This window comes from Mus musculus, chromosome 15 (assembly GCF_000001635.26).
Source record: "Mus musculus strain C57BL/6J chromosome 15, GRCm38.p6 C57BL/6J".
NCBI lineage: Eukaryota > Metazoa > Chordata > Mammalia > Rodentia > Muridae > Mus > Mus musculus.
In genome coordinates, this window is record NC_000081.6 from 48,283,772 (window position 1) to 48,305,693 (window position 21,922).

The 21,922-nt window shown below is 31.3% G+C and overlaps 1 protein-coding gene across 9 annotated transcripts in view; it reads right to left on the bottom strand.

Moving 5' to 3' along the window:
* Positions 1-21,922, bottom strand: part of Csmd3 (CUB and Sushi multiple domains 3) — a 1,211,921-nt gene that overhangs the window by 703,134 nt on the left and 486,865 nt on the right. For 6 of the 9 annotated variants that reach the window (XR_001781523.2, XR_003951374.1, NM_001081391.2 and 3 more), the window contains 2 exons: positions 9,007-9,084; positions 3,714-3,801 (listed from right to left, as the gene is read on the bottom strand). Coding sequence is in view for 7 of the 9 variants with exons in the window: in NM_001081391.2 (NP_001074860.2) it covers positions 3,714-3,801; positions 9,007-9,084 (166 nt within the window). In the remaining 2 variants the exon portion in view is untranslated. The remainder of the gene's footprint in view (positions 1-3,713; positions 3,802-9,006; positions 9,085-21,922) is intronic. The other 3 variants (XM_011245610.3, XM_030248540.1, XM_006520910.4) reach the window with 1 other exon arrangement.

Here is a 21,922-nt window from a genome sequence, read left to right on the forward strand (position 1 = left end):
CTTGCAGCAGATTAATTTTGTCTTAATGAAAACACGACAAACAGAAAGCTCCTAAGGGGAAAGGAATAGTTAAACATTCAAAGTTACAGATCATTGCACAAGGGAAGTAAAGAGTACAGAAACTTGAAACAGTGAATTCACACCCACAGTAAAAAACAGAGACATGGATGTATACCCGGTGAGCATTCAGCTACTTTCCCCTAGGCTTATACAGTCTAAGGCTTGAAACTAAGCAAGGTTATTGATCACATCCTGGATGTGTTTTTCCATGTCAAGTAAAGCAGCTAAGACAATTATCCACAGACCAATGTGGTCTCCATACTCCCTCAATAAGGGCCTCTGCCAAGTTGATTCTAGATTGCACCACGTAAACAAATTAAACATAATATTGTATCTCTCTCTGTGCTTGAAATAATATTTATTTTAAACTCATATACTTTTAATATATGAAAGAGACATATGAGACTGATAAAACCTCATATCACTGATATTTTCATTGTTATAATTCTTTATTCTGTAGTATCTATAAAAATATGTCTTGATTTTCTATTGACAATGTAATTGGCTCATTATTCTACTGTTGTGGGCTACTGGATCTCCCAAATATGTTAACTACCTGAAGCATTTATTCACTCTCGAACCTGTAGGAAGTTATTTTCAAACTGTCATTCCAAAGAAAATATTTCATCAACAAAACTCATGTTGTCAAACAAAAGACAGACTTCTGTCATGATTTGGTCAAGTTATTTCACACTGATTTAAAGGACATCCTTCACATTTTGATCTTAGGTTTTGTCCCATTAAAATGGTTATTTAAAATCACATTGAAAGAGCTGCTGGTGTTTTAGTAGTCATTCTGGGTGTTTGTTATTGTTTCTTAGTTCTTCTCTCTATATAATCTATGACTTATCTACTTATATTGAGCTAGTGTGTGTGTGTGTGTGTGTGTGTGTGTGTGTGTGTGTGTGTGTGTGTGTATGAACACACTTGTGCAGGTGCATTTTGCTATATGGAGATCAGGGTTTAATACCAGATGTGTTCCTTTATTCTTAATTTTTTATTTAAAAAATGCTTGCAGTATACTTTGATTATATTATATCTCTCCTGGAATTTCTGCCAGATTTCTATATCTCTCTACTAACTCAGTTTTGTTCTCTCTCTCTCTCTCTCTCTCTCTCTCTCTCTCTCTCTCTCTCTCTTCTCTCTCTCTCATTCTCTCTCTCCTTTCTAAAAAAAAAGCAAGAAAAAAGAAACACATACACAAAAGAACAGAAATAAAAACATCAAGCAAAGACCAGTATGACAAGAAATATCAAAGAAAGTTTTAAAAGCTACCATTGAACATTTTTGTGTTGCCAACTACCCCTGATCATGGACTTGTCCTGATCATGGGGTTATCTCTTCTTCACTTTTTGAGCCATGGTCTCTCACTGAACCAGGGTGTGCTATTTCTGCATGCTGGCTGGCCAGCTAGTGTTGATATCCCCTCTCTCTGATTCCTTGTCCTAAGGTCACAAACGTTCTGTATCTTTTCACATAGGAGATTGGACCTGAATTCAGGTCTTTATGCTCACATGCAAGCATCTTACCCATAGTGCCATCTCAGTAAACCTTATAATTTTCTTTATTACTTGTAGATTGCCCTGATAATTTTACATTTTGATTACATTTATCATATATTTTCTTTATATCTCAGACATTTGAAAGTTAAAGCTCCAATTAAGTCCTTAAATTTTCTCCTTATTTTTCTTAATTCTATGCTATTAGAATTATAATTTAATTTTTTCTTCTGTTGGTTCTAACTTCCAAGCAGAGACTTGCTCTTTATTCTTTTTTTTTCTCTTAACCTTTTACATAGAACTATTATTGCATATTTAAAATCATATCGTTAGAATATATCCGAAATCGTTCTACTTCATTGTTATCACCATAATTCAAGTTACCACCATATTTCACCAAGCCATTCTTATGAAGCTAAGAAGGTAAAAATGAGGCAGTGAGATCTCTACAAAATATAAATTAGATCAGATAATGTTCCTATAACTCCTTATAAAGACATCAAAACAAGTAAATGGTTTAAATGTGTGAAGTGGTATATATACTCAGGAAGAAAGAAAGGGAGCCTGGCCAATGGAATGAAGCAGAGGAAGCCTGCCCAGTAGCACAGGAGATAGTTGCTCGTGTTTGGTTGTCAAAATGTGGTCATGATTCTCTCTCTCTCTCTCTCTCTCTCTCTCTCTCTCTCTCTCTCTCTCTGAAATTTGTAGATTTGAAAAAAAGTAAATCTTAGGATGATTACATAATATATATTGAAGATGAGTTTTGGATGAATTTAATTTGTTTTCAAAACAAACAGGCATTTTTAAAACAATGAGTCCTTTAAATCATAACATCTTGAGATACAATTTAATGTCTACCAGTTTTTATCAACAAAAATGGAGCTTCAGATTTCCCATTGTAACATGGAACTATATTGTCAAATATTTGCTAGGGTTTTTAAGAATAAAGGGTATATGCAAAGACTACAAATCAATACATTTCTCTCAACACTGAAATAGCTAAAAGTTAAGATTCCTTACTGAAAATGAAATATTCATTTGACTATAAGGATAGATTTTTTTGTTATATGATCATGTTGCACTTGATTGCTTACCACAACTACCTTAATCTTTCAGAGGCTTGCTCCAAACTGTAAGTGTTTGTAGTGAAGTGATTTATTTTATTAGAGTTAACGTTCTACTATATCAAGAACATTTGAGATTTTTATGTTGAACTTTATCCTGTTCTTAATTGGGTGTTTGTGAGGCATCCACATTTGTAAAAGAAACTCTAATAAAGTTTAAATACCACATCTCTTTTATGATAGATACCATTACAAAAGTTAAATAAAGATCAGGGGAATGATCTAAATAGGTCTCTAACTGATAAGGAAATGGAAGCAATCATTAAACCTCTCCCAACTGAAAAAGTCCAGAGCTGATGATTTTAGTGCAGACGTTCAAAGAGGAGCTAAAACCAAAATCTTTAAATTATTCCACAAAATAGAAACAGAGGGAACACTGCCAATCTTATTTTATGAAGCCATAGTCACCCTGATACATAAACCACAAAGACTCAGCAAAGAAAGAGAATTTCAGTGCCAGGTGTGGTGGTGCATGCCTTTAATCCCAGCACTTGGGAGGCAGAGGGAGGTGAATTTCTGAGTTTGAGGCCAGCCTGGTCAGCCTGGTCTACAAAGTGAGTTCCAGGACAGCCAGGGCTACACAGAGAAACCCTGCCTCCAAAAAAAAAAAAAAAAAGCCCACCAATGTAATTTCCTATATAAATGAACAAAACAACAAAGCAAACCAAATCAAAAAACAAAAAAACACATGATCACATTATTAGGTGCTTAAAAATCCTGTGGCTAAATCAAACCCTTTCTTTATAAAAGTCTTGGAAAGGTCAGTGATACAAGTCACATACCTAAACACACAAAAAGGCAATATACAGCAAGCCCATAGCCAACATGAAATTAAATGGAAAAAAATATAAAGCAGTTGGAATAAATTCAGGAACAAGACTCTGGCAAATTATCAATAACAACATACCTGTAGAATCTGGCTTACATAGTTTGAGTTCACTTAATACACATTCCTACATTCTCAGTTATGTTTGATCTTTAAACTGAAAGAAATGTCATGACATATATCAAAAATAATTTAAAATATTACCTAAAATCTGATCCAAATCTCTTCCCATTTTCTGGTTCTCCAGGATCTGGACATAAGTTGGAAGCTGTTTTAATACCTCCTTCATTTACTGTAACAGGAGAAAAATACAACAAAATAATTGAACAAACAGACAATATGTTTGGTTAGAAACTCAATGATAAAAATATTGAAATCTACAGAAATATACTATTGCACATTGAACACATAAAGTTAAAATGTAACTTCAGAAAACAATAATAAATTTAAAATAATGTTTCTACTTAAAGACACATCAGAAGATAAATTCTGAAGACTCTATCAATGATACATACTATCTGGATATAACCTACCAACACTGGATATGTTAGTTTTAATTAAATTTACATTTTAAATGGCTCAAGGTATCAGTGTTTTGTTTTGTTTTGTTTTTTCATTAATTATCATCCTTAGAGTGGTCATCACCTTTTGTGACTATGCTGTCTGAGACCCAGTTATATTTAAATTATAACAAAATACAATATTAAAAAAGACTTTCTTTTAGCACTTTTGTATAAGGAAGCATTTTGGTTTGCCAACATCAAAATAAAAAATATATCAATTACAGTGTTTCATTGTATCTTGATGATGACGGAAAACAAAGTTGGCTTCATTCTCTTACACTTTCTATGAATTTTAGATTAATCTACTTTGCATATGTTCACAGTTTTTAAGGATAATTCCATTAATGATAAAATTTTAACATTTTTTTCAGTGAAACAAATGTGATCACATTGAGTGATTAAAATGTATCTTATGATAAGTTTATTTAAGTATGCCTATATATATATATATATATATATATATATATATATATGCATGAATTTTTCACTATTCTTACTGAAACAAGGTCTAATTATACAACTCTGGTTGCCCTCATTGATATTGTAAAACATTCAGGTGTTATATTCATGATTATCAGTTCTAGAATATCTGAGTAATATTATACGACATCAATCTTAGAGTGAACCTGTGGGTTTATTCTATTGTTTATATTTTTGTAAGCTCATATGCTCCTTTAAAGAAAAGAACAGGGTCCATAGGAAAAAAGAGTGTAGCTTATTAGTACTGCACTGCAGAGTAGGATCATCTGGACATCCGTTTATAGAAAGTAATAATGCCCAGTTCTCGCTCTACTTGGGCATAGCATTAGAAGGTACCTAGGCAACACCATTTGTCAGGATATTTTGATGCATAAAAAGAACTATTGAAGTAATTCTAATGTAAAATCAAAGCTGACAGTTATTGGAATTTGGCTTTTTATGGTCCAAATCCATGCTTATTTTAAAGGTGATTCACTGGAAAGTCAGAGAGAGAGAGAGAGAGAGCTTTGCATATGTTCTTTCAGAGTTCTGTCTATTGTAAAGTCATTATTTCCTCAAATAGATATATAAAATAGTATATTTTCTCTGATCATTCAAAAAATACTTCCATAAATATCACAACAAATTAGTTCTTGTCATCTCTATTATGTGCTTCTGGGTTCATTGCACGTGGCATTTCTTTTTATATAATTGTTTTCTCAAATTGCTATTTAATTCCTCTTAACTTTTTTGAGGGTTTTCTGGGTCATAGTCTTGGGTCGGTTAATTCCACTACAGTAGGTTAATTCTAAGTTACTGACACAGAGCTAGTCTCATTTTTCCCATTGTTTGAAGCATTACCACTATTTTTATAACTTCAGTGTATGAATCTTTTATCTGTATTAGATTTTCTATTAATCAGTTTCCAAAGCTTCCATTGACATAGAACAATATCCAAAGTAGTATATATTTAAAGTTTGATCAAATCAAACAAAAATTAAAATACTAATAAGTTAATCAAGTGGAAGTGGTCATATGGAGGTTCATTTAAATCAGAATCATCTCATTTATAATTTTAGACAAGAAACCTGCTTCAATAACCAAATCTATTAGATGTATGAGGATTTTAAAATCAGAATATATAGAGTAATCAAGAATGTGTGGATTTCTGAGGTATATTTTGAAATCTTTTATAAGAAATATACTTTTTTCTTTAGAAAATAAATAATTCACTTTTAAGCTCATTCTTCTGTTGTTTGTCCAAAAAATGATTCTCAATGCTTTAACAATGTTAATGAAGAAAATATACTTAAAGGGCTGAATGCAAAAGGCTATCCTACCAGTAATGCCCTCCTCGAGAGTTCACATCCTACTTGTAAGAAGTTCATATGCAACCAGGTTGCAGGCTACTATGGAGATTACATGTAACAAGGAAAATTAACCAATCCCTTTAAAAGCCTTAAACATTGACAACAGCTGATTGAATGAACACTCACTATATTTGAATGTCTTGTTACATACTGAAATTTTTGTATACTAGCAAAAATGGAATAGCATATAAAGGCACACATGCAAAATATTGTCAATTAAAATTCTATGAACTTAAATCAATTACTCAAGCATGTCAAAAATATAGCATGTCCTTATTTTGAGATAAAATGTGAGAAAATATGGATTTTAGAAAATTATACATATATAATATCTACATAGATATTTTTCTAATAATAAACAAAAATTAACAACAGTGTTGTGTTATTTTGTACAACTGCACTTAATATCCTGTAAATAATGGGTTCTTATTTTATTTAGTTTCTTGTGAAAAAATAGTGGGTCAATTTTCTTCATCCTTTTATTACATTATTCTAGTAGAGCATAGCAGAGGACTCTCATGGATCATGAGAGAAAACATGGAATTGACATGAGTAATAAAAGCATGACCACTGAAGTGCTCAAAATTCCATTATATGTTATATTTCAAAGAGGTCTACTAAATGAGTAAGTCAGCAAGTTGAGCAGTTTAAATTTATAACAATTTGTTTTTTTAAATATTTTTATAATATGATTTGTGGTATTTCATGTTTTAAAAGAAAATATACATGTTTTGTGCTCAAACTGACAAACTTCCTTTGAGAAAAAAGATGGATTGGCAATTCTTTAACTTAAAACAGTAAATGAGACTAAACCTTAAATAAGATTTCAGTTGTGGACTCTGACTGAATGCTGGAGCTTCAGGAACACTCAGGTCATTTGTGCAAGGTAAACAGGCCAGGAAGGCAGGTCTTGACAATCATCTATTTTATTGCCACCGTACTTATTTATGATCAGAAAAACTGATTCTTTTTATCCACAGGAAGTAGAATTTCAACTTTTACTTTTACATAAGGGATGGATATCTAATAATAGTATAATTGCATTAATATTTTGAATTGTATTAAACAAAGAATAAGAAATGCTGAGGACTTAAATACTTACTTGAAAATGGGCTAGTATGATTAAAATCAAAATGATATACTTTGTTAAAGTAAAAAATGAGATAATACCGTTTTGAAAAAAATGGTCAAGGCTAGATAAATATTTTATAGGAAATAAAATTTAAGTTATATTGATCTACTATTTTGCATCCATAAAAAATGAAACATGGAACATGTTTTGTTTATCTAAAGATTATGCATATTAAAATAGAGTATTTAATATGAGCCACATGAATCAGAACCTTGTTTTAAATTTATGATCAAAATTATTCACAGTTTTTGCTTCATATTAACATTTTGATTAATTACCTAAGAGCTAAATGACTGACAGGTATTTTTTCATGTAAAAGGAACATTGAAATTCTCTTTTATCTATGTCCCATTAAAATAATAAAATATTTATTATACTAACATGTTATACCAACTAAAATAGATAATTTTATAGATCAGATAAATTTGCACATAAACCCAATTATCCAGTACAATTGGAAGCTTAAAGTATGGAGTGTGTGAAGTGACATTTGTATGACAAAAATGAGAAAACAATGAGTGAGTATGAGGTTTCTTATTTTACTTAAATTTCCAAATTAAACACACAGAAAGCCTAAGTTTTGGAGAAAAATGGTAGCACGTCTCCTGTTTAGGTTTGAGAGCATGACTTTTCTTGTTATTGCTATGATAATATCTGATATGCTGGGAGTATTAAACATTATATTTTTGCAACCAATTGTATTCATACATTTTTTATCAATGGGATATATGAGTGCTTCTCCAAACTATTATAAAAAGGTTTTATAAAACATATTCTAGCATCATTTTTGAAATATTGGCTAATAGTATAGAAAATATTCTTTAACCCAAAATATATAAAGGAACCATAGCTGAAAGCTAAGTATTTTGAAAGTATTTTTAATGCAGCTTCCAAAGTCAGAGGACTTCAGTTTTGTACTTTCAGATATAGTAATGAAATGCAAACATTACCGTAAATTTTTTCTAATAACATATATTGATAATATAAAGGATGTAAAATTGTTTCCTATAGCTGAGATAATAATTGAAGTGGCAATTTATTATTAATATACACAAGTAAGAATATAAGTAAATTATTTGTAAAATAGTAATAAATGAGTTTTGATAAAGGATTAGTTACAAAGTTATTTAATTAGATTTTGGATTTGAATAAAATTTCATTAGAGTGTGCTTTTTTCAAGAATAAGTAATAATATTATAATTTTGGCAGTAGCTATTATCAGTTTTTCATTGTCTTTTATAATTCAGATACTTGTATAACAGATTTTCTTCAAGTTCATATATTTAATAATGAGGTTGGGAATTTCAACCAATTGCTGTTCTATTCTGTGATATACATTCACAGTTCTTTTAAAAATTATTCCTTCTATTTATAAGGGCATTAACTTTTCATCTATGATTTAATTTGATATAAGTAGAGGGCATTAGAAGATAAAGCCCGGCTGTGTGACAAAAATATTTATTCTTGACTTTTAATAATATTTTCAAATTCAGAAATAAATTAAAATAAAATGTATTTAGAAAATATTATAGGATTCTTTTATTTGAATAAATTATAATAAGTTAATTAACCTTTTTTAAAATTCCAATTACAATGCTTTCAAAGATTTGTCTGTGATAATTGAGCCATATTCAGGTAAGCGATGCTAAAAGAAACCTACAACATTAAGAATCACCTGGATTTTGTCCTCATACAACAAATATAAAAATTTGTATTATTTTCACCACATGATATCAAAGTATTTTTCACATAGCAATAAATTTTAGCCAAAAAATATGAGTTTGGTGAATTATTATTAAACTAATATACACTTAAATCCAAAAAATATTTGATAGTAATCATGCATGTTATATACATATTAATGCAGTTATTTGGTAAATATACAGACACTTAGATAAAACACAGACAGACACCACAAACACAACAGACTTCACTCTTGCACTAGAGAAAGTAACAAAAAGGAGTGCACTCACAGAGAGAAAACTTGTTGCTGTTGTCTTTCCCTGGAAACAACTTAAATCCTCTAGATTTAAAATCTATGGCCTTTTTCACTAGTTAAGAAAACAAACAAAAACATGTATCAGGAAATACAGTTTTGAAAATGAAATTCAAGTTAACAAATTTGGTTAGCATGGAATTATGCAAGTTAAAGAAACTACTCTCTTAAGTTTGATTGATAGTACTCAGAGGAAAATAAGAAATAAAAAAGTCACTAAAAATCACCTAGCAATAAAATATTAAACACTGTAGAATTCCAAATTATTATATAGGGAGATAATTGATACACATGAATGAATTTCTTTTATAATATCTAAATTTTAGAATAAATATGTGACCTTAACTGCCCATCATTAGCCACTTGGTTTCATTAAATTTTGTTGGATAAGTTATACTTGTAAACGAATGTTATTCGGGGCCTTAGAAGAATGGAAATAGTATCATGATCTTTATTGTTTTTTAATTGTATTACCAAGAAATTTGACATCCTAGGGAAATAATATAATTGGAATAATTATATTGTATTATTTATGGCAATAATTTTTATATAGTGTCTTTGATCTTTATAGTACTTGATCTAATGTCAGAAAAAATTGTTCCTAATGTATGGAAATAAATTACAGGTTGTTAATATCTTTTCACTGTTGGTGATTTGAGCTTTTCTGCCAACGCTGATCATAAGGGATGTAATTTTCTCATTGTGATGCTATTCGATTATCCATACAAAATAGATAAAACTGCATATAAATACAAAATATGTACATTAATTTGTAGACTGAAGGAGGTGTTTTATAATCTAGAAATTCACTAAAATATTTGAAATTTATTTGTGTGAAAAGAAAGCTTTTTCTCTTTTACTTTATTTTTTACACTTATTTTGGGTTGTTATGCATGTATATATTTGTTCACACTCTGTGTGTGTGTGTGTGTGTGTGTGTCTGTGTGTGTGTGTATATATGCTGCAGCATCTGAGTGGAGGTCAGCAGACAACTTTCAGGTCTTGTTTTTCTCATTTTTTTGTAATACAAGGGTCGTAGGGATCCAGCTAAAGTCTTCAGTTTTGGTGGTTAGGACCTCTGTTAACTAGCTGTCTCACAACCCATAAAAACTTTATTTTACATATCATTTAATAAAGTGCATTTGGTATGTATTTCTAAGAAAAAAAGTGCTATGTATTAAGGTGTGTGTGCGTGTGTGGTTTTCGTTTTTGTTTTTGTGTGTGTGTGTGTTTGTGTGTCTGTGTGTGTGTGTGTGTACAAAATAGATACTATATGCCCTTGTTGTCTATGTTAGAACACCATTGCCAGTCAAAACAGATTATGCTTGATAAGCAGGACCAGGAAGACAGGGTAATATTTGAGACTACATTGGCAGTGTCTTTATTGGTAAAAATGTCCATGTCATGTAAATACGAGAAGTTAATGTCTAAGTGGTCTTTCTATCACAGAAATTACATATTATAAGTCGAAGGACATCTCTTGGCTTTAAGTATCTCATTTGAAATGCCTGAGTTATCCACTACACAATAACAAAGGAGCCTATTTAATATGCAAACCTATATTTTTGGCATGAACACTTGGTGAAACTACAATTTACATCATAAAGACCTTAAAATAGAGAAATGGCAAACATTTAGTATTGGTAAAATAAATATTTTTCGTGGAAATAATTTAATTTTAGATACTTAGCAGATCATAGAAGAAAATTTTACAATATAGTCAAGATTACCAGAAATCTCTGCAATTTTAATGATGTTAAATGATGATATAAAAAATTATTTATTCCAAATCTTCAGTTTTATAGTATTTATTATCACAAACAACTGATTGATCACAGGGCTACAGTATAAATGTAGCTCTGTTAATAAAATATCAGTTACTTATTCTTTTTCAAAGAAAGCCTATTATGTATAAATAATGTGACGTTTACTGATTTTTGCTGAATTTTTACATTATCACTTAAATTTACATTAATAATAAGTATATTTTAATGTTGAACTTTGACATATGGTAGATACTTACATAGTTGCAAGTTCTCATTTTAAATTAATTTTAAGCTTAACTTTATCTTTTTTTTTTTTTTTTTTTGATTTTTCAAGACAGCATTTTTCTCTGTATTCTCCTTACTGTCCTGGAACCCAAAAATCTGCCTGCCACTGCCTCCCATGTGCTGGGATTAAAGGTTTCCACCACCACTACCTGGCACTAACTTTATCTTTTATTCAAGAAATGCATTATATTAAAAAAGATCACGTCATTCATTTTTAATAATTGAAACATTCATAACTTAAAAGTTTGATTTTGAGGATTTTGGTAGTGCATTAATTTGCAAGGTGTTAAATAAGTTATAAGTTTGGAGGGAAAATGTTGGAAGGAGATTAGGGGTAGAATTGAAATAGGGGTAATTACGGATTTGGTTTTGAACAAAACACATTGTATGCATGTAATTTTCAATTAAAAACCTTTGCCCAATGTAAACTGTGCGGGTCTAAATACTCAAGCAACAGCTGCTGACATCCCACATATTATGGTGAAAGCAAACATGTATTCTGTAACTTCCTACAGAAATTATTTTTACAGTTATTGTTTTCTTATCACACAAAATTGTAGGCTTTTTCTTTGTAGACTAAACAACTCTTTACCTAAAAATCTTTAAATAATTGCTTTCCTTAGACAAAAATGACGAAATTGAAATCTGAACAACTTTTGTTCTGTCAAAGGGTAGTTTTAAATATTTGTGGTGCTTCTCTGACTGGACTGGGAGCTAGACACCTGCAATCAAATCTTGCAAACACGTAAGTCATTGCTTAATGTTTCCATTCTGCCTTAAGAAATTCATCTGTTTAGTGTTAACTGTTTGGAAACAGAATTCAGACCAATGTAATATGGCAAATCTAATGCAATCAGAATCTTCAGTTCTACTCTAGCAATTAAAATTTCTATGGGGGATTTAAAATATTCAGCTGCAATAAGAGAACCGGATTTGGTGATTTGCAGTGACTCCCTGAATTCAGGTCTACAAATATTAATGTTTAAATTGTTTCTTTAGATCTTTTGGCTGAATCAAGAAAGTTGTTGGAACATATTCCCTATGAGGACCTCTAAGTGATTATGTTGTCTGTATACACCTTAGAAAAAGAGCTGAAGTAAGGTTTCCAGGATACCGGGAACAATATCTCACAATTTCCCCCATCATCCATAGGTTAGTATTGGAGTAATAATATAAAAATAATATAAAATTTTAAGTAATGATATTTTCTTTATAGGTTTTTTCTTTAGTATACATATTATCATGGAGTAAGCACTAATTTAAAAGTTTCTAGAATATGTAAGAGAAGTCTAAGAAAAATTCATCATTATCCTAAAAAGGCATGCATGGATCATTTCAAAATGTGCTAAAAATAAAAATAAATTAAGTAGAATTGGTATACACAGAAGTAATATTGGGCATCATTGAAATGAAATGTGAGGAAGGTACAACTAAGTATGTTCAGATACAATTAAATTTGTTGGGTCGTACATGTTAGAAAGACATAAAATTCAAGATTTCAAATGTGAAATTATACAAACAACTAAATTATAAGACATATATTTACTCCATACTTATTTAAAAAAATTTTATGTGCTTTGCTGAAAGCTATAGTTGCATGACATGGTTCAGACATGTCAGTGTGTTTCTTAGATTTTAAATCTTGTCTTTTCTGTTATGCAAGCTTACATGTGGAATGTTCATTTCCATCAATGCCAGAAAATTTTAATTTCTCATTCCTAAGTAAATTCTATTTTTGTTACATCATGTCTTAATAATTTTAAATTATTCCTTTTAAAGTAAAAATATTTTATACATAATTCATCACTATTTACTTTCAGATTTGTAGTGCAAATTTCACTATTACACCAAGTTAGAAACCTTCACTAACCATAAACAAAAAGGAACAGTGAAGTAGAAATGCATGGAAATGTGCACATCAGAGAAGAACAGCTACTTAACATGATTCAAGCTACATCATGGAAGGCCTTTAAGAACCTAAAGCTAAATACTCCATTATAAAATAAGATGGAAACTCTAAACTTTATCCTCTTCAGAATAACTAGTGTGTAGAAGATTTTCATTTTCAGAACTGAAAACAATGTTGAGTATTATAAGAAAGTTTTCAACTTTATTAAATATAGATAAGGAATATTGGTTAAAGTTTATAGGTCCTGTAAGAATTAAATGTGTTACTTTTGTGTAGGAGACAGTATTCAGTTTAATAAATGGCTGAAAGTTCACATGATCAATTATGGGAAAATATTCTTAAATTTATCTCTGAATATCCTTTCTTCCTCAAAAGGGAACAAATTCAGGAATCCCTAACATTTGCTTACATAACAACAGATGTATTCTCTACACTTGGCATAGCAGGTCTCACAGCTACGGTGTGCTGTAAAATGTCAGGATTTTATGTAAAATGTGAGATTTCTTATTCTCTTTAGGTGTCCTTATAGGTGGTATAATAAATTTACCATATGGGAAATTATCATTGCTAGAGCTTACAGATACTTTTTACACTTTAGAAATGTTTCAACCTTTCAATTTAATTATATTTTCCAAGAGCTCCAAATTAAGTAACTATTAACTGTGCTTTACAATGTAATATTGTAATTATATTTAGTATGTTTTAAGCTCTTTTTTGAAAACTGATGATTTACTGATTGTTTATTTTATTTATAATTGCTGTTCTCTGTTAGTAAATTTCAGTGGGATTTTACATGAAATTGGTTATGTTAGTATTTTCTTACTCAAGGTAAACTAATATCCCATTACCTAATTTTCTGTATACTACTTAAAGAATATATATGTCCACTATGATGTCTAAAAGCATGAAAAAGCAACAATTGTTTGAAGAATAGTGACTATATTACAGCTTGTCTGCAAGCATTAGACGGTGCAGTCTATTCTAATAGTTCAATCTTCAGCAATGTAATAAAGAATTACATATTTAAGAATAAAAGAAAATTAAAATAGTAAGCGGAACCATTGCTTAATCCCTAAGATCTTGCTTTTTATTCTAAACACACATTTTTTTCATTTGAACACTTTGTAACAAAACCTGAATTCTTGTTTAAAGCAAAACAAATATAGATGTGCTTTGATGGTTTCAGTTAATAAAAATTTATTCAGCTCTTTGCATGTCTACTCAAGGATCAAAGCACTACTTAAATCACATCAGTGTTCTATTTGCTATCCTGTCCTTACTGATTCTCTGTATTTTTTGTCCTTGATCTCTTCCAAGATTAGTCTGAACTGGCTATAACTTTGCTAAACTAGTGTGTCACTTCCTAAAACAAAAAGCAGATTCTCATATCCTACATAATCTGCAAAAATAAAGATACATTGCTTAAAAATACCCCCCCCCAGGATTTTCTTAGGAATATTTACTGTTTTAAAGTTTTGAACTCTACCACCAAATTCCCTTAACATCTGCAAAATCTAATAGGATGATGGGGTGAAGGAGAATAGCAAGGCTGGGATTTTGATTTCATTTGGTTAAATAGCATGATATTGGTTTGAACTGGTTAAGCTGGTTAACTGAAGGTCCCCTGTTCTTAAAGTCAACCCATGATATAGCACTCTGTCCAGGATGCATACACGTCTTCTTTGAGTGAAATCATCACTCCCTGGTTTTTGTTTATCTATTCTAGGTGACAGCACTCATAAACAATTGAGAAACCTTTCCGCTGATATATTAAAAATAGTCAATTTCTATTTCTATAATTTACTTTATTGTTCTCTTAAGATTACTAAAGTGTTCCTTTGCTTTGAATAAACCTGGATTAGTACACCATGATCAATGAGAACCATTCCATATTATATATATTACCATTCTAAGCAACATAAGTAAACATCCAGGATGACTGGTATATTTCAAAGGATATAAGGTAGATGGAATTTGTGACTATTTCTCATTATCCTACTACTGCCACCAGTGATGGTTTGAATAAAAGTGATCCCCATAGGTACATAGGGAGTAGCAATATTTGGAAGTGTGACCTTGTTGGAGTAGATGTGACTTTTTGGAAGAAGTGAGTCAGTGAGTCAGTAGGTGGTGGGCTGTGAGCCCTCAGAAGCTTAAGCAAGGCCTACTGTCTGACATTCTCTTCTGCTATTTGCAGATCCAGATATCGACTCTCAGTTCCTTCTCTAACACCATGTCAGTCTATACACATTCATGCTTCCTGCTATGATGGTAGTGGACAAAACCTCTGAAATGGCAAATCAGTGCCAATTAAATGTTTTCCTTTATAAGAGTTTTCTTGGTTGTGCTGTATCTTCACAGAAGTAGAAACCCTTATTAAGAAAGTAATTGATCAGACTGAAGTCTTCTCTGATAGGTGAGACCAATTGTTGTTGTTGTTGAAGGAATGTGTACTTTTGGACTTTGGGTTCGGAAAGTAGTAAATACTTCACCTTTAGCTCAATAGGCAATAACAATTGGATCATGGAAGACAGTGGTGCTGGGCATGATTTGAACTTTATGGGTCTGGATGACTCAAAACTTTTCAGAGGAGAAGAACCTTATCACCTGGTCAAGAGACTCTTCTTGTGATATTTTTGTACACCTTTATATAATAATAATGTGCACCTTTCTGCCCCTTTCCAAAATATCTGACTGAGGTTAAATTGAAGAGTTTTGGATTCATTGAGTTTGTAGAAGAGGTTTTGAGACAGTCTAGTATAGATTGTGTCTTATGGATATTAGTGAACATGCTTATGTAGAGCTATTAATGAAAGGGAGACAAAAGATCAAGAAAAGTTACAAAATGTAGAATTTGAGAAGAATCTTGGCACGAGACAGTGGAATGGGAATAAATCCAGTGTTCAAAGAATTAAACATTATGTTGAGTGGAATATAGGGAATGGTGACCTCAGAGCAGATCACACACAACTATGTTCTAACATGTGAAATACAAGAAACGCTGAGTTTCACATGTGGTGATGACTGCCTTTACTCCCAGGGCTTAGAAGGTAGAGGCAGGGAGATGTCTGAGTTTGAGGCCAGTCTACTCTACAGATTATATTTCTAGACAGTCAAGCTTAGGCAGTGAGCAAAATCATTGAGAACAGAAAGCTGGTGAAACCATGTGTTCTGTCATGATGAGAATGAACTAAAAGTCTGAAACCGTATGGCAGCTCCAGTTGAATGTTTTCTCTTCAAAAGTTGCAGTGGTCATGGTATTTTTTCACAGCAACAGAAATCCTAACTAATCCTTTTCCTTATTCAACCTTCAGGGTCCCCGACTTCAGCTCGATGGTTGGGTGTATCTGCCTCTGTCTCAGTCAACTGTTGATAGGCCCTCTCAGAGGAGAGCCATGCCAGGCTCCCATCTATTAGCACATCATAGTATCAGTAATACTGTCAGGCCTTGGTACCCCCAACTCCATGAGATGGCGCCCAAGTAGGGAAGATCATTGGAGCCCCCTTCCTTTCTTCTCTTCTCTATTTTTGTCTCTACAGTTCTTTTAGTCAGGAACAATTCTGGGTCAGGAGTTTTGACTGTGGCCTAGTAATCCTGTCCCTCCACGTGAGGCCCTGTCTATCTACAGGAAGTGAACTCTTTGAATTCCTTTTCCCCAATGTTGGGCATTTTGGTTAAGGTCTCCCCCAATGAGTCCGGAGACTCTCTCACCTCTTGGATCTCTGGTACATTCTAGTGTGTCCTCCCTCTCCCATTTCCCCAGGCTGCTTATTTCCATAGTCCCAAAGGAAAGGGAAGGCGGGGGGGCGGGGGGGGGCACCCTCTGGAGGCAAGGAGGAGGAGGAAAGGGATAAAGAACTATGATTCAGGGGACTAAGGGGATGCAATGACAGAATGAAAAAGAAAGAGAAAGAAAGAAAGAAAGAAAGAAAGAAAGAAAGAAAGAAAGAAAGAAAGAAAGAAAGAAAGAAAGGAAGGAAGGAAGGAAGGAAGGAAGGAAGGAAGGAAGGAAGGAAGGAAGGAAGGAAAGAAGGAAAGAAAGAAGGAAGGAAATAAAGAAAGAAAAAAGAAAGTGAAAGAAAGAAAGAGAGAGAGAGAAAGAGAGAGAGAAAGAAAGAAAGAAAGAGAAAGAAAGAAAGAGAGAAAGAAAGAAACAGAAAGAGAGAAAAGAAAGAAACCCTAAGACAGAGAATAACTAGTTTCTTGGGAAATGTTTTGAAGATATAGAGTACACAACTCTTCTCTTTTAAACAATCTCATTTTCAAAAAGCATAGAGATATAGGGAATTCACAAGGATATATAGAGAAAAATAAAATGTTGTTTTGTAATATTGAAGTGAGAGAAATTGAAACAAGTTTAAAACTCATAAAAAATAAAGTAGCAAATTTAGATAAATCAATGATACAAACTACTTTGTATCATGCAATTTATACATGATAGCAATATTAATAATGTTCAGCTAAAATCTTGCTTATAATGTTTTTTTAGCAGCATTCACTTTATTTATATGGTTTATCTTAAAAGTTCCGTGCTGATCTTTTTTTTCTTAATATGTTCATGTTTATCTTGACTTAAAAAACACTTATACTACTAGAATACATTTTCTTTTTTAAAGGTTATGGAAGATGCTTCTGTCTTATTGTAATTAATCATACAAAAATATACATAAAAATAATTTCTCCCTTTGTATAGATGCGAAGATGAAAGATACTCAGTAGATTGTTGAAACAATCACTTAGTCTAAAACCTCAATGCACCACTAAAACGATCATCTAAATACAGGATATCAACATTCTGTATAGTCAGATAACACATTGAATTATGATATTAATGTGTATTATCATTATTTTCTGTTTCAAACTTTTTTCTTTTTATTTGATGAAATAGATTTTAAATAATTAGCAGTGTCTGCTTTTTAACTACATTATATTATAATACTTTTAGTATCTTCAAACACTTTAAGACCCACCACACTAATATATCATCCTTTTACTTATATTATAAAACACAACGCCATGCATGTTGTCCCATTGTATGGAAATTTGTGTTAAAGATATAACAATAATGAAAACATCAACTGTTATATGAATCATCTATTCTTTTTGGAAAAAGAATTTCCCTTAGCTTCATTTCTTCCTAGTGGGAGAGTTCAGGAAAGCTGCTAAAACTTCTTGTATTATCATAAGCTTATTCCACCCTGAAAATGTACAAACTTTACTAAAGAACTGAGTAAAGTACTTCTGAAAATTTCTGTTTCACAAAATCTCTCTTTATATTATGAAGAAAAGCCAATTTAGGCCTCCTCTACTAGCTACTAGATGTGCAGCTTGGTTAGTCTTCATGTGGGACCCCCTAACAGCAGGAACAGAGGTTATCTCTGACTCTGTTACCTGCCTTTGGATCCCTTATACCAAACTGCCTGATCTAACCTCAGTAGATCTTCCCAGTCCCACTACAACTTGATAGGCCAAAGGAATTGATATCCATGGGAGGAGACAGGAAGTGGGGGTTAGAGGGAGGTCAGGTAAGAGGGAGGAAGAGGGAGGGAAAGCTAGGATTTGGATGTATAGTAAATCAGTTAATTATAAAAAAGCAATTGATGTGATTTTCTTCCTCTAAAATCTCTCTTCCAAATAAATTATTTTCATGAAAAAAAATAAAATAAAAAGAATTTTACAGAAAGTCCAAGCATCTGCATTAAGTAACAGCTCATGATTCACAATGTGGACGACGGAGTGGTGAAGAAGGTCACTGTAGACAACATGTCCCCCACTAAGCACTATGCTTCTCCGCTCTCCTCAAGAGTGTAGAGTAACTATGTGACTTCATTCTGCTCACAGCAGGACAGCCATATGCTCTCAGAACTACATGTAAGAATGGCAGCTTGCTGCAAAATGGGTGCAAATGCCTTGAAATAATTCTGAAGAAGATAAAAACGTCTTTAACACAGTCTTGTTTTCATGTGCTTTAAAAGACAAAGGACTTTCTTTGGCATAAATATCAAGCACTAGTAGAAGTTCTAGTCATTTTATACATTGTAGCAAGAAAAAAAACTGGTGGCCTTTTCTTTCACAGATAAATTAAGTGATGGTAATTATTCCAGAAAATAATTTACACATAAAATATTTTAAATTCTTATTTTAAAATTAGGTTCTTCATTTTGTATTATTTGAGGTTCAAGTATTTGTTCTGCTTTTTGAGATAAAGAATAACTAGCTGTCCCTGTTCCCTGGAAAGTAACTATACAAAACAGGGCTCAAGCTCGATAAATCTTCATGATTCAGCCTCTGCAGTGCTGGCATTATAGTTATACATAACAATTCCTAGAAACCCCTTTTTAATGTTCAATTCAGTAAATACTATTTTCTTCTATTCTATCCAATTTTTAGAAAACAATAAATTATAAATTAATATTAAAAAGTAAGCAAATAATAAATGAAATAATACTGTTGCCTATCGTGATGTGTTTAAAATTTTGAAAAATTAACATTTATAAAACAAGCATATTTGATACAATGGAGTTATTTCAATAATGTTGGCTGCCTTAAAGGCCTCCAACAAATATCCAAGATGGCTGGGTCATCATAAACTATACAGTCTTCATGGATCTAACTCTAGAGCCTGCTTTGAGAGGTGAAATTCTATGAAAATATTAAAATGAATACTCACAAGTTGTCCATTTGCAAGTGAAATAAATTCTAAATCTATCATTGCCATAGGTCCATTGATAATCCTAATATTTATATATATTCATAATGTACATAAACTTGTTACCAAGTAAATTCTAACATTTTCACATTATTTCACATTTTACTCAAAAAGTAATTTACTAAGCAAAACACCAAATTTTGGAAATATAAGAATATATTTAGTATTATGAATGATATTGTTTTGATACTATCATATATATGATGAAGCATAATAATAAAACAGAAGAATGGATTGATATGCAACGTATAATTATATACTTAAATAAATATTAGGTGGCTTTATAATTTTAGATTACTACAAAACAAAGTGAACATAATTTTTCACGTGATAATCTATATAAGAAAGTGTCAAGAGAAAAGAATGATATAAAAAGATAAATATTTATGGAACCCCAGTCCAATGTTGACAATTCTTTGTTATCGGTATTTATTATACTAATATCATATTATTACTTCTAAAATTAACAAGTTGAAGTATATTATACAGTCATATATAACCAGAATTTTTGTTATACATTTTCACATCGGCCTTTATTTATGCTTTTAATACTATTTTAAATTCAATGTGTTATTTACTTTCACCAGTTATTATTATAAGTCAAGAAGTAGAAACTAATTTGAATATTAAACTATAAGAAATAGGTGTTTATTGAAAATATTAATTTGATAATCAATATTTTGTATATTGTCAGTCTATTTTATTATAATTCAGAAATTAGACGCCTGGGGATATGAGACTTGATAAGAAATAGTATTTTTACATTTGTTATTTTATGTAACAACATATTTAAAAGCAATATTAATTTTACTTACAGAATAGTATTTTTCTTTTGTTATTTTATGTAAAAAGACACTTAAAAGCAGTATTTCTAGATGTATAATATTGGGTGAAACTTTAAAGTTATGAACTAAAATTTGATTTTGGATTGTTCTTATTATTCATCAATTTACAAGCTGATTTTACCCATAAAATTATAGTGGGTGTCAGAACTTATTCCAAAGACAACTTGAACTAATTTTATTAGTACTGAATGAGATTTTTATTTTACCAATGCTATTACGTTTAGTTGAAGACAAGATTTCTGAATGAGTCCATGCAATAGTCCTGATAGTGTATGCTGCTTTCTCCACAATAGTCATAGAGCTAATGAATATCCCCTCCCCATTACCTTAAGAAACTGAAACTTAGAAGAATGGATTCTACTGCGATACTATCATATCCTACTCTTTTTTGGTACACATCAGTTAGTTGATCCACACTGAATTTTCAGAACCATAGTCTAATATATAGAAGGCTGCTCACTATTAACTGTTAAATGGACTCTTGTATATACCTGTTCCCTGTTTATTAAACTCATTCAAATTCAGCCTAATGTTACATTTAATTTGATAATATTTCCAGGCATTCTAAGCTGCTAATTAATTAAATTGTTTATGACTGCTCCAGGACAAATATACTGTTTCTTTATACATTTATATTATTCTCTGCTTATGAGTTGAATTTCACATGTGCTAAGTCTTACAATTTTCCCCCGTCAAGTGAGGCTCAAATTCTAAGCAATTCATGAGCTCAGAGCATATCTTAATTTTTCACTTGGTTTTTAGCACAAAGCACAGAATATCCATTCTCAGTTTATTATCCCTAAAGAGCCTTTGTTGATTTCCCAAATCAGAAGGTGCAACCTTTATCACACAGCTCACGTATGATTTCTACACTGTATGTGTAAGTATTGGGTCATTAGTCACTCTTTTAATGTTTTCTTATGGATTTAATCAAGAAGGTCCTTCTTAGTTTTCTTTAAAACTGTATACTCCCTAAGTCAAAAGAGAAGAGAAAAGAATATAATGGAAGAGAGGAAAAGAGGGAGAGATTATACAGTGGATTTAAAAAGTCAAGAGAAAGAAAAAAAAAAGAAAGAGGAAGAGAAAGATGAAAAGCCAAAGAAAGATTTCCAGACAAAAGTTAAGTAAATGAATAATTAAATATACTGGAATATAGTAGTGAAAAAAGTAGAAAAAATTAAAAACGTTCTTATCTACCCTCAAGTGTAGTCTGTCCTATGAGAAGAAAAAAAGATTCATTTGAATTCTCATTAGATATCTTAGGGAATTTAAGGCACAGATGTTAGCATTGGGTCCTAGGAAAGTGGACACATGGCTGATTTCTTAGGCACAAGATAAGAAAAGAATAAATCCTTACATTTTTTTCTGAGAGCAATAA